Source organism: Bicyclus anynana, chromosome 7 (genome assembly GCF_947172395.1).
Source record: "Bicyclus anynana chromosome 7, ilBicAnyn1.1, whole genome shotgun sequence".
Lineage (NCBI taxonomy): Eukaryota > Metazoa > Arthropoda > Insecta > Lepidoptera > Nymphalidae > Bicyclus > Bicyclus anynana.
In genome coordinates, this window is record NC_069089.1 from 4,266,702 (window position 1) to 4,281,364 (window position 14,663).

The 14,663-nt window shown below is 36.3% G+C and overlaps 1 protein-coding gene across 1 annotated transcript; it reads left to right on the forward strand.

Annotated features, from left to right (window-relative positions):
- Positions 1-5: 5 nt before the first annotated feature.
- On the forward strand, positions 6-14,409 carry LOC112047480 (phospholipase A-2-activating protein). Its single transcript, XM_052882701.1, has 16 exons — positions 6-233; positions 329-562; positions 1,939-2,129; positions 2,393-2,534; positions 3,366-3,523; positions 4,334-4,475; positions 5,263-5,443; positions 6,471-6,580; positions 7,519-7,608; positions 9,189-9,356; positions 10,429-10,552; positions 10,856-10,916; positions 11,539-11,664; positions 12,356-12,501; positions 13,217-13,341; positions 14,137-14,409. The coding sequence occupies exons 1-16, from the start codon at positions 97-99 to the stop codon at positions 14,309-14,311; spliced, it is 2,310 nt and encodes a 769-aa protein (XP_052738661.1). The 5' UTR covers positions 6-96; the 3' UTR covers positions 14,312-14,409.
- Positions 14,410-14,663: the final 254 nt, after the last annotated feature.

Sequence of the window (14,663 nt, forward strand, 5' to 3'; positions counted from 1 at the left end):
TTGACAGTTGTGATTTGTAATTCTTGTCGTTGTGATTGTGATTGTTTCGAATTTAATTTCTATTTTCTATTATATTTAATTCTAAAGTAATTTAACATGGCTGTACCAGATTATAAACTGAGTTCTGTTTTATGTGGCCATTCTATGGATGTAAGATGTGTGGCCACAACTACAGAGTCTTGTATATTATCATCTTCTCGAGACAGAACTGCGAAACTTTGGCACCCGGAAGGGTTGGTATAGAATATTTTTTGATATTAATCCACGTAAAGTCCTAATCATTTTTAGTTACATTTAATAAATTTTTATTTCGTTTATTCCACAATAGAGTGAAAGACTTTGTCAATGTGGTAACATATAAAGGCCATAAAAACTTCGTGTCATGTGTCTGTTGGTTACCGCCCTGCGAAGCGTTCCCTGAAGGCTTGGTGATCACGGGAAGCAACGACAACACTATACTGGGCTACAATCTGCAGGACGGGAAAGTTCAAATCCATTTGACAGGACACGAGAATGTTGTGTGTTCTGTAGCACCTAGCAATGACTCTGGCATACTTATGAGGTTTGTTTTACATTTTATTGGTAAAAAAGACAACTTGTACTACAACTTGTCTTTTTTAACAATGTACTGAGCATAAGATTTATCATATTATAATCATATTATCTCACTGTGATCATAGCTATCATTACAAAGTTCAATCTTACTAAGTTTATAACAATATGTATTTATAATAAAGCCATACTGTGCACTGTTTACTAGTAAATGAAGGTAGAAAATGCATGTAATTTCATAACTTATTTATTTTAAACTAGTGGACGCCCAAAACTTCATCTGTATGGAATTCAGTGTTTCAAAAATCCCACGGGAACCATGGATTTTTCTGGGATGAAAAGTAGCCTATGTGTAAAATTGTAAAATCTGTTTCCATTTTAAATTTCAGCCAAATCCCTTCAGAAGTTGCAGCACAAAGGAGGAACAAACATTCATACTTTCACACAAACTTTCACATTTATAATATTATTGTGATTGTGTGATTATGTATTGCTTTCTGCTAAAATATTATTCAAAATTATAGTTGTCGTCGTCATCAACCCATATTCGGCTCACTGCTGAGCTCGAGTCTCCTCTCAGAATGAGAGGGGTAAGGCCAATAGTCCACCACGCTGGCCCAATGCGGATTGGCAGACTCCACAAACGCAGAGAATTAAGATAATTCTCTGGTATGCAGGTTTCCTCACGATGTTTTCCTTCACCAATTGAGACACATGATATTTAATTTTCTAAAATGCACACAACTGAAAAGTTGGAGGTGCATGCCACAGACTGGTTTCGAACCCACACCCTCCGGAATTGGAGGCAGAGGTCATATCCACTGGGCTATCACGGCTCACTGGGCTATCACGGCTCACTGGGCTATCACGGTTCACTGGGCTATCACTATAAAATTATAGGGCTATAAAATTATAGTAGCTATATCTAATTGTTCTAAGTTTATTTATCAAATTTATTTTCATTAACATAAGAACAAGTTAATTATAATTATTATTAGGTGTGAAGTGACTAGCAATGTATTCATGTACCCTCATTTTTAATTTATTAAATTATATGGTATGGTATGGTACATCTCTCCAGTTAAGTTTGCTTTGAAATTTATAATTTAAACTTAACATTTATTGTTTTGTAATTAAAACAATGAAATCATAATCATTAATTGTTTTTTGAACTTTGAAAGACTCATTTTAAAATTAAAAATGTTCAATTTTCAATGGTGACAGAAGGGCTGGCCCATTTTTTGCGTAAAGGATCAGCCTGGCTGTCCGGTGTGGAAATGCAGCCAGTATTCTTGCCAAGTGGGCATGATTTGTATAGTTATTAGGATAAGTTAGCTCAAGTTCCTTTATGTATTCTTTTTCATCATCAATCAAAACTCTTTCCAGTTCAAGCTGGGATAACACTGCTAGAGTATGGAATGTGAACAAACCTCAAATGACACCAACAGTGTTGAAAGGCCACCAAGCAGCTGTGTGGGCCATCATACAACTAGCAAATGGCGCTTTCGCTACAGCATCGGCAGACAAACACATCAATTTGTGGAGGAGAGACGGTGGAAAGATCAATTCACTTACAGGTGATTATAGTATTTTAAGTACAGTGGAAGCTTCTTATTAAGGTTTACTTTATTCACATATTTAATATTTGCAAAATATAAGCAACACACAAGAATCATGACATTATAAAACACATCTCCTGAAGCATAGCATGTGTAAACAATATAATATCTCGAGACAAGAGAAATCATGCTATCACACTAATATTATAAAGGCGAAAGTTTGTGTGTGTGTAAGTATGTTTGTCACTGCTAGTCCATAATATAAGTAAGAATTATTCCAGGTCACACAGACTGCGTGCGAGGTTTAGCAGTGGCGAGTTCGAACACCTTCCTAAGTTGTGCAAATGATGTGACCGTGCGACTGTGGACCAACAACGGAGAATGCCTCAACACATTTCATGGGCACACAAATTACATATACAGGTACTAGTGGACGCCCGTGACTTTGTCTGCGTGAAAATCGTTTTTCTATCTTTTTACCGCCCTGTCGCAAAATTCCTTCATAGTTTCCTTCATCCTTGAATATTAACGGTAAGTACCCCTACCCTATAAATTTTGATTGCCATGGAGTGTCGAAAAATACCACAGAAAATGTAATTTCAAATGGCGGTATCTTTTAGACTTAGAAGTTACTACTGAGTATGTGGAGTAATTAGAACTGAGTATATGATTTTAATTTCAACTAAATACCCATTCCAGAAATAGGCTTTGATTGATAGACAGATGGTGCTCCATTTTTTCCTTTTGAAGTACAGAATCCTAAAAATACATGCACATGCTATTGAACATAGAACCAACTTATATTAAATATGTATTCTGTGATAGTAAAAAGCAAAGAGAGATGATATCTTAGCATTCCATGGATTCACCGTGCGGGTGCCGGGTCCATAGCATGGTAGAGAGAAAAACTCCGAATAGAGTCCTGAACTTGTGACTACAGAATGTAGGGTTAAGGAATTCCTTGACGATCAATCAACACTCCCCATTCTTTTCTCGTGTTGTTCTCCCTGCCTAGCCAAATTTGGTATGATCCTCTGGTAAAGAAGCTTTGGATACTCGTTCTAATATAGAACTAGCTACACTTTTAGAGAGGCCAAGGTCTTTAAGCAAGTTATAGAGAGATTATGCTGGTAATCCTCTCGCACCTACTTCTACGGCGTACAGACTAACTACATAGCCAATTTTAGTACTTAGTAGTAAAGTCAGTGAAATAGCCTATTATTTATTTTCTAATAAACATTTTTAATATTCCAGTATCTGCATAAACCCGACCATCCCACAAGGGTTTGTGACGAGCGGTGAGGACGGTGCAGTGAGGGTGTGGTCAGCAGGAGACTGCATCAGAGAGCTGCGGCTGCCTGTCGAGTCTGTGTGGAGTGTGACTTGCTTAAACAATGGGGACATTGTCACTGGTAACTTTTTTTTTTTTTTATTCTTTTACAAGTTAGCCCTTGACTACAATCTCACCTGATGGTAAGTGATGATGCAGTCTAAGATGGAAGCGGGCTAACTTGTCAAGGAGGAGGATGAAAATCCACACCCCTTTCGGTTTCTACACGACATCGTACCGGAACGCTAAATCGCTTGGCGGTATGTCTTTGCCGGTAGGGTGGTAACTAGCCACGGCCGAAGCCTCCCACCAGCCAGACCTGGACAAATTAAGAAAATCTCAATCTGCCCAGCCGGGGATCGAACCCAGGACCTCCGACTTGTAAATCCACCGCGCATACCACTGCGCCACGGAGGCCGTCAAATTATATTACTATTATATAACTTATATTAATCATTATGTTAGCCTATTATATTGGTATACTTGTCTACACTAATGGGATTGTAGCGAGCTCTGAAACTACTAGGAAGATGAAAATATGTTACACAGGCCCGCAAGACATTTTGAAAACACCCAATAGAAAAATATTACACTACTTATACTCACAGAATTAAGTGATCGAATAAGTCTCCTCAAGTGTCTTAATAATTTCAGTGTAAGTGTTTAACGTTCGTAGTTTTTTATTTTTGTTATTTTAATAATATGGACTTATATAAAATTCTCCTACTATTTCATTGATCTATCGCACAAAATTACACATATACACTACTTTAAAATTCACTACTTTTAAAAGTGGCCCGCAAACTCATTTGCATGCTAAAGTTTGGCTCACAACATGTCAAAGGTTGCCCATACCTGCTTTAGATATACATACTAGAGCTTTTTCTCTTAGGTTCCAGTGACGGTATAGTACGCGTGTTCACCAAAGAACCAGACCGGTACGCGGAAGAAACTACCCTCAGTCAGTTTGAGGATGAGGTGCAGAAAGTTGTAGCTGCCTCACAACAGGAGATTGGGGGTTTCAAACTGTCTGAGTAAGTCTTTAATTTTGCTCTAGCAGAGGCCCTATACCTATAGTTTATGAAGTAAAGCCTTTGTTGCTCTGTAAAGATTTAGCTTTCTAATAGTGATAGATTTTTTTTTTAATTGGTAGAGTAGTTTTTGAGTTAAAACGAAACAAAAATCAAATGTTATCACTATAATATTTAGACTAACCGCGCGACCGCGACCGACCGCGACTTCATCTTCGTTAAATTCAGTTTTCCACAAATCCCGCAAATACCATTGAGGTTGCTCAATAAACTATCTTTCAGTGATAGTTCCATTAAAATCGGTTCAGGCTTTAGCAAAAGATTAGCCCAGACAAATAGACAGACAATTTTTTTAAAAAAGCTTGTTTGCTTGACAATACCAAATAAGTATAGGAAAACACAGATACGAGTATATAGACATCAACAATCAATTATTATTTATATGTGTTGACCATCGATCTCCTATTAAAAAGTGGATGCACAGTCAGCGACCAAAAAACGTCCCCACTTAATGAGTTCCAAACACAACTTTCTGGCACTGTCAAGTAGTTGCATTTGCAAATTCAACCTTAAGCTTGAATTTGCTCTGCATTTGGGATTTTATTGAGTATTGGACTATGTTTAAAGGCCTTTAGGTATAATTTTCTTTACCAATAATTCTAAAACTGTCAAAGCAAAATTGGCCAATTCTCAAGTGATTTTTTTTACATGATTGTGCATCCTTTTATTATAAGAGGTCAATGGTGTTGGTCATTTTGTTATTTTAAAAAATTTGAACCTTAATTTTCAGGATACCCGGCCCAGAAGTGCTACTGGAGCCGGGCAAATCAGACGGTCAGACCAAACTGGTGAGGCGAGGCACCAATGTCAAGTGTTACTCCTGGAGCGTTGAACAGAACACGTGGAATGAGATTGGAGATGTGATGGGAGCCAGCCCGCCCAGTGATGGGAAGACTATGTATCAGGGAAAGGTTTGATATTGATTTTAACCTATTTCAAAAAAAGTTGGTATTAAATTTGAACCATATGTAATTAGTATGTACCGTCAAAAATTTTGGGATTTACTTGGGCATGTCTGATAAGCCTAAGAGAGAACCTTTCTTAGTGTTGATTACCTCCATCAAATATGAGCGCTCGATATTGAAGGGATACTTAGGAGTATGTTTCTAAAAATATAACTTTAAACAACATGTCCCATTATTTATAATATATAAGCAGGTCGGTAGTATTTTTTACGGATACAAGATACAAATTGCTGTTCAGAAAATTATTCTAATAATTTTTTGAACCCGCATTAATTAGATATTTTTTTTTTTTGTTTGGCTCCCTTGTCTAGTAATTAAACATGACAATACAGTAAAAGTGTTCAAAACAGCTAATAAAATCACCTGGAATAGAATTAATATCCAGTGTAAGCTGTCAATGTTATGTAATATTGTCAAATGTCATTAAGACACAAGTTAAAAAACATTAAATCATAGTCTGAGAAGCAGTAAACGAAAAAAAATCCTTAAATTGCTTTAGAAATGCCTTAAACGCGAAAATCACTGACAATCTGTCAGGGTGTGAGTTATGCATGTTACCATAATAAAAATTCTTAATTGATATTGTCAGCTAATGAAAAAAATACATTTTATATAAGTAATAAAAAAAGGGGGGTTCTAAAAAAATTTTTATTTTGGGTTTGAAGCCCTATATATTATGGTGTTTTAATATAAAAATAATTTGTTCTGCTTAGTTCATATTCGAAATAAAGGCCCAGCCTCCATACAATATTAGGACATATCCTTTACTTAACCACCACGTCAGATAAAAGTAAAGTGCGTAAGTCAATAGCTAAAAAGTGTTAATTTCGAAAATTGACGATTTGAATGTAACCTAAGGCAATGGAAAAGTTACAAAATAAAACCCTTGTTTAAAGTTGGTTCCAAGCCAAGTCTTTTAAGATTTGTGTCTACCACTATTGACTTGTAATATAACAGTTTAATGATGTTACAGGAATACGACTTCGTGTTCAGTGTGGATATCAAGGACGGTGCTCCGGCATTAAAGCTGCCCTTCAACAGAAATGAAGACCCATGGGTCGTAGCACAAGCCTTCATTCACAAGTATGCTCTGACACTTTCTATTTATCTATCTCATAATCATTTATATTTTGTTGTTCACTGACAAGTTAGTAGTTAGATAAGTTGACTACAATCTGACCTGACGTTGAGGATGATTCAATCTAAAATAGTAACAAGCTTGAATGTGTCACCAATAGGCTAGTTGACACTTTTTTAAATGGTCTTAATTAATTCATTACTAGCGGACGCCCGCGAATTCGTCCGCGTGGAATTTAGTTTCAAATCTCTCGGGATCCATGGATTTTTCCGGGATAAAAAGTAGTCTATGTGTTAATCCATATCTCATTACCAAATTTCAGCTAATTCGGTTCAGTAGTCCAGGCGAGAAAGAGTAACAAACATTCATATGGATTTTTCGGGATGAAAAGTAGCCTATGTGTGTTAATCCAGAGTAAAATCTATTTCCATTCCAAGTTGTAGCCAAATCGCTTCAGTAGTAGCGTCGTTAAAGAGTAACAAACATCCAAACATCCATACAAACTTTCGCGTTTATAATATTAGTAGGATTGTTCTTCAATTTTTTTTTTAATATTTTTTTGAGACGTTATTACATGGAAATTTTAGTTTTTGAACTAAAAATTTAGTGTCTTTGACAATACGAGCCAAATATCTGTCAGTTCAACTGTTTCATGACGTCACTTTAAAAAATCCCATATCAATGGAGCGTTTGACAAAAATATTAGTTAACAATTAGTTCGACGTTTAGTACATGAAGTGTGTTAGTGACTTCACAAAATGGACGACAGCGTTTTTGACGTTTGGAATATTTTAAAAAAATGGTGATATTTAAATTAAGTTTTATTAGAAATCCTTAACTTTTATTCATTGATATCGATATATTTCGGATCCTTATTCCATATCCCATTAAATTTGATGAGTCCACTACCCTATTATAATTGTACATTGTTATACTATTTCAGACACGATTTATCTCAAGGATATTTGGATGAAGTTGCTAATTTTATAATAAAGAACGCCAAACTGGATTCCTTGCCCGCTTCAAGCAATGGGTGTGTATAAAATTCTATTATATTTTGCTGTACTATATAAAGTTGCTATACTTTTATTCAAATTTTATATATACTTAATACTAAGACTGGAGAATCATTAGCTGTTTTTTTAGGATAGCTCATACAAAGTGGTCAGTAAACTGGACACTCATTAGTCTTTCGTTTATAATCTTTAGTTTATAATATTCGTAGGCCACTGATTTTACAGAACAATCACTCCCTGGCTTAGTGACCTCATGAAAAATAGTACTTTCTCGTAAAATAACGATTTTCAATATGTTTTTCCAAAACAATGTTTAACTGAAGACTAAAACAAGATTTATAGCACAGAATATACACTATGAAGTTTCCTTGGTCTTAATCCCACATAATGTACCCAATATATATTATCCATTACTCCATTAGTGTTATTATATAAAAAAAACAGTACGATTCAAGGATTGTAATAAACTTTAAAAACTGGACTATTTTAGAACATCCTGAAAATTCAAAATTCAAAATTCATTTATTTCAAGTAGGCTCAGTTTACAAGCACTTTTGACACGTCAGTTGACTATTTGTAAAGATTCTACCACCGGTTCGGAAGGCAGGTTCTGCTGAGAAGATACCGGCAAGAAACTCAACAGTTGCTCTTTTGAAAAAAGTCATACAGTATTACAATTTACATTTGATAACAATTAAATTACAATTTCTTATAGTTTTATTTCCTGTGTGAAGGTGGAAGCTGATCCAATGGCCTCCAAGCACCTTTGTCGTTAAGGAACTCATCAATAGTGTAGTAACCTCGACTAAGTAAATGTTTTTTAACACATTGCTTAAAGTTGTGCATTGGCAAGTCCATCACAGTCTTGGGGATCTTGTTATAGAAGAGTACACCCAAACCCACAAAAGATTTTTTAACTCTTTGGAGACGATATGCAGAAATAACTAACTTATGCCCGTGTCTAGTAAGACGTGGGTTTAGATCTCCTTTTCGTTTGTACAAATTAATATTTTGTCTTACATAAACTATACTGTTATATATATACTGACAGGCTACTGTTAAAATGCCTATTTCTTTAAACTTTTGACGAAGGGACTCGCGTGATTTTAGTTGATATATTGCTCGAATTGCTCTTTTTTGAAGTACAAATATAGAATGTATATCAGCAGCCTTGCCCTGTATTTTGAAACACCTAATTGTACGCCGCGATGCCGCTACGTGGCTTGTCGGTACCTTTGAGGTCATCCACTTTAGCCTAAACTAGATCAAAGTTCAATGACTTCATGTTTACAAAATAGAATTAACCAAGATGTTGAAATTTTGTCATAAATTAAATTTTTTTTTTCCTAGGGTGTGAATTAGCTTTAAGTCATTTTTAATACTATTATGGGGTTTCTTGTATTGGACTAATGGGACAGCTTACAGACAGTGAAACTAGCACGGTGAATAATTATCCCAAAAGTTTTCAAATTAAATTTAATTGGTCTCATTCTCTAGTTTTACCATCTCATTTTACCATCCTGCATTGAATACAAGTTAAACAAACACTTGCAATATACTGATGACAATGATCGTAAAACTCGTATGTGGTGTACAGTTTCGCAGACCCGTTCACAGGCGAGGCCCGGTACGTGCCCGGCAGCGGCCCGGTGGCCGGCCTGCCGCCGCCCAGCGCCGCCGACCCCTTCACCGGCGCCGGCGCCTACACCACGGCCGCCGCCGCTGCCACTGACAAACCGCTGGTGCCGCACGACTCTTACATCAGGTACGTATCATCATCATCACCATCATCATCGTCATCGTCATCAGTATCAACATCATCATCATCATCATCATCATCATCATCATCATCATCATCATCATCATCATCATCATCATCATCATCATCATCATCATCATCATCATCATCATCATCATCATCATCATCATCCATCAAAGTCAAAGTCAAAGTCAAAATTCATTTATTTCAAATAGGCTTAGTTTACAAGCTCTTTCGAAACGTCAGGTAATAATTTAAGATAATGGTGATAATAAAAAATTTAAAGTTACGAGGGTCCCAAACGCGCCTTGGTCCGAGAAGAGCCCACAACAAACTTAGCCAAGGTTTATTTTTTTTTATTTATCACCATTTTACAAACTTATTTAAAACTAAGCACACAGTCGTATACAGTTTAACACAAAGCCTTTTTATCATTTAAATACTCATTAACACTATAATAAGACTTTACTAAAAGCTTGCATTTAATAAACACTTTGAACTTTTTGAGTGACATTTCAGTGGCTTCATGTGGTAGTTTATTATAAAAACGTATGCAATTGCCCAAAAAAAATTACTAATTTTTTGTAATCCAGTATAGTGTGCAAGAGTTATTTTTATTTCTGACATTAATATTATTACAATCACATCTTCTTTTAAAATTGCCTGTGTTTTTATGTACATATACTAAATTCTCATGTATATATTGACTATGCACAGTCATTACTTTAATTTCTTTAAAATTTTTTCACCATCACCATCATCATCATCATCATCATCATCATCATCATCATCATCATCATCATCATCATCATCATCATCATCATCATCATCATCATCATCATCATCATCATCATCATCATCATCGACGTTAATGATAATAACCAGGATTGATGACCTAACGCGCCATGCAACGCTGAGGTATTTTCTCTACTACAGGTGAGAATCATCCCATATTTTTTGGAAAAAAGAAAACCCGATCCAGAACTTAGACCCGGGAATCTGTACAGTCTAGCCATTGAACCACTGAGGCATTCTAAATCTAATACTAATAAATTGTAATTCTAATTCTTATCCTCAGATTCGACCAAGCAAACCTGAAAGCAATACACGATAAGCTGAAGGAATTCAACAGTAAAGTGGGAGACGGCTTTAACGCTTTCTCGGACCAGCAAATAGAGAATATCGTCAAATTAGGTGAAATGGTGAGTTTCTTTATGTAGATATTTTTTAGAGTGGTTTCTTCAGTCACAGTCACAGCAGCTGGTGATGCTCTGAACGTCTTCTCAAACCAGCATATTGAAAGCATTGTTAAATCAGGTAAAATGGATAGTTTCTTGGAGAGTTTAAGAGCAGTTGCTTCAACCAGTGATGCTAATGCTGATGGTACTGTGATCACCTTTTCAAACAACCAGATAGAGAGTAGATTCAAATTATAAATGATCATATTATATGAAGTTTTATCATTAAATATGATACAATAACCTTAATTTGTATTTTGATTTCAGAACTGTATATACAATGCTGAAACAGTAACTTTACTGAAGAGAATGTTGGAGTGGCCTAAAGGTTGTTGATTTATAATTTTTCCTATTTTTGCTTAAAAAAATACTACAGAGCTTAAAAATTTAATGCTATAATATTGTTTAGCTTGAAGACATGAAATCTCAAATGTGTAAAGTCGACGCTCGCAATCTACTCGTTCGTGGGAAATTCTGTATTTCACGGATTCCGAGGGTATCATGAGTTTTTCCGATATAAAAATTATATTATGTTCTTCAACTTACCTTTTTAAAGAATTCATAAAATTGTTTTAGCTATTTAGACGTTTATTGGAAAAGTCTATGGTATTCGCGGGATTTGTAAAAAACAGAATTTCACGCCAACAGAGTTGAGAGTTATTAATCTGCCTGTTATACAAAAGATATTATTACAATCAAACTGTTAATATTGAGGTCATACTTATAAACATAAATTAAGAGTTAAAACTCAATTTTCTTTAAAGTAAAGTGGACCTTGATACAAATACATTAAGTTCACTTTAATTTAAAAAAAAATGAGGTCAACATCTTAGTCCATCTTTATGAATATGGATATAATGAATCAGAGATTGACTTATTTTAACAATCAAACTTTTTCATTTTATAATATCAGGATATTTGACATGAAAATATTTTCATTTTGTTTTCAGATATATTATTCCCGGTTCTGGATGTCACCAGACTAGCGGTTAGAAACGCAGAAATCAATGGTCAAATATTTGATACCAATCACGGACCTAACTTTGTTAGATATTTGCTGTCTTTACTCACACCTGGTAAGTTAATATTTATATAGTGCGACACAAAAGAGTAGATAATAAATAAGGGCCCTGTACCTTTAATAATAAAAGGACGCACAATCATGTAGAAAAATTCACTTAAAAACTGGCCAATTTTGCTTTGACAGTTTTAGAATTATTGGTAAAGAAAATTATACGTAAAGGCCTTTACATATACTCCATTATTCAATAAAATCCCAAATTCAGAGTAAATTCAACCTTAAGTATTGAGTTTAAGGTTGAATTTGCAAATGCGACTACTTGAATTGAGTGCCAAGAAGTTGTGTTTGGCAGGTTGGCGAGTGGGGACGTTTTTTGGTCGCCGATTGTGCATCCACTTTTTAATAGGAGATTGATGCCCTGTAGTCACTTGTCTATCGTAACGTAGGGCAACCCTGAGTTTACTTTTTTTTTAGTTTTGACACTGCACCTCCAACTTTTCATTTGTGTGCATTTTTATTTTATTTAAGAAATTAAATATCATATGTTTCAAACGGTGAAGGAAAACCTTCGTAAGGAAATCTGCATACCAGAGAATTTTCTTAATTGTCTGCATGTGTGAAGTCTGCCAATCCGTGTTGGGCCAGCGTGGTGGACTTTTGGCCTCCCCCCCCCCCTCTGGAGGAGACTCCAGCTCAGCCGAATATGGGTTGATAATGATGATGACTACTATGTCTACTTTTTGCAGATAATCTCCCAGCGAACCAGATGCTCGCGATGCGCGTGCTGGTGAACGCGTTCAGCGCGCTGGCCGGCGAGATGCTGGTGCTGGCGGCGCGCGAGAGCGTGCTGCACGCGCTCGTCTCGCTAGCACAGCTTAACAACAACACGCAGGTGACTGAGTGCTACGAGCAGTGGCTTAGCCACCAAAATGAAACAGGCTTTACTGAGGGGTAATATGCTTGCCCGCAGGTTCTCCCGGAGCACTGCAGACGTGAACATTACGTTATTTAAAGCGTTCTGTCAGTCCTTTTTATACGGGTGACCTGTGCGTGACATATACGCGCCGGGCCTATAACGCCTTGCGTGTTCAGTATAACAATGCCTTTAGGATGCTGTTGAGGCTGTAGCGCCTCTAAAATGTTCGCAGACGCGCATACAAATGACTTTTTTGCAATAAGGTGTAAAAAGCGGTGTCTATCCTACAGAGATTACGTGCTAGCAGCAATGGCATCCTAAGGGTATTGGCTGCTAGGCCCGACTGCCCGATACTAGGCCACTGTGTGGAAGTAGCTATAGAGCGTTTATGATTGTTTGTTTAAGATATAATTAAAATTTCCAATGTTACTAACTATACTAATTTAATAAGTAAGATAAAAATGTTACTAATATGCTAACAATGTATGGATTTGAAATCTGAAATAAATTATTATTATTATTATTATTTACTGCTCGAGACAGAGGGAGATTCTCTCTGCCTTACCCAAAATTAAGACGAAAGTCTTCGAACAGTGCCAGTGTTGCCAGTGATGACTTACGGATCCGAGACCTGCTGATGTTATGGCGATTTTGTCAGACTACCCTCTTCCAATACTATAATATGTTTCAGATCGCTGCGACATCTCTCCTCCTGAACCTGTCGGTGGCGCTGGCGCAACAGACGGACAGCGTGGAGCTCGCGGAGTGTATAGTGCACTTGTTGACTAGGATCACCGACAGTGAAGCCTACTTTAGGTTTGTTTCGACCTGACTACTAGTCTCTAGTATACTAATCTCGCTGTTATGGGCGAAACGAACTGCCTGTTTAGTCCAATGCTTATGTGGCTCTAGATAGCAAGGTCCATGGTCGAGCTACGAATCGCAAAGCCTTTATTTCTTCCAAGAAATCAGTAAAAATTCTCAACCTTAAGTTGGAAAGCTATGTTATGTTACATGCCTGAGTTTCAAAGACCATGTTAATCTGTCAACCTTGGTCATTATCATGAACACCAGATAGTGGTTATTAAGATTTTACATAATCACTTGAGACCAACATTATAACAGCGTAGGTCTAAGCTATATTAAAATTTCTTTAGGCACGCTTGACTTGGTGAGCTACGAAAACTAATCGGGCGAGACTTTAAGATGCGTGCTGCCATCTACAGCCATAGTGAAACAGTGTTTGTTGTTTTAAATTACCAGTAGATGGCGTTCAGAGAACTTTGAAACAATCCTTTTTTATCCTCTGATGAAACTGTTGCGATGTAGTTAAGCTTGAGGCTCATAGATGGCGCTTTGTTTTTTATTTTTGAAAGAAGTTTTACTTCAATTGTAAGGTCTAAAAAGGTTTTTAAATGCGTGCTGCCATAGGCATAGTGAAACATTGTTTATTGTTTTAAACTACCGGAAGATGGCGTTCAGAGATCTTTGAATCAATCCCTTTTTTTACACTTGAAGAACCGATGCAGTTACGCCTGAGGCTCAGTGTTTTTTATTTTTTGGTAGTTTTACTACATTTGGTATGTCTAAAGTGATCTCGTTTTTTTACAGAGGATTAGTAGCTCTAGGAACAATATTAGCGGAATCTCCTAACAAAATAGTTGTTCAAACGAAAATAGTCTCCAACATACAGCTTCATAACAAACTGAAGCGAGACAGTTCCGACGTCGATCCCAGCTTCAAGAAGATATGCGTCTGCTCCCAACAGATATTGAAAATGTTATGAAATGGAATTACGACCTTAACTATATGAATATAAGGCTGGTTTTTTTAATGTATTAACAATAATTATTATAACATAAATAAAGCTATCTGCTCTATGCATTTTGTGCCTCTTTTATTAAATAACTAGCGGACGCCCGCGACTTCGTCCGCGTGAAACTCGATGTAGACTTTCAATTACCTCTACCCTACCCCTACCATACGTTGAAATTTTTCCTGAATTTTCTTTGCTATAAACCTCACGGAGCCCGAGACCTTTTCAACGAATGCAAAACCGTGGAAATCCGTTCGTGCGTTCTGGAGTTATAGCGTCAGGAAGGAAAACCCGACTTTTTTATTATTTTTTTTTTTATAAA

Bases quoted from the DNA above. Each gene is read 5' to 3' on its own strand.
- LOC112047480 (XM_052882701.1), top strand. From the start codon at position 97: ATGGCTGTACCAGATTATAAACTGAGTTCTGTTTTATGTGGCCATTCT. The intron at 7,609-9,188 runs GTGTGTATAAAA...TGTGGTGTACAG, and splicing joins TTGCCCGCTTCAAGCAATGG to TTTCGCAGACCCGTTCACAG. The intron at 12,502-13,216 runs GTGACTGAGTGC...AATATGTTTCAG, and splicing joins AGCTTAACAACAACACGCAG to ATCGCTGCGACATCTCTCCT.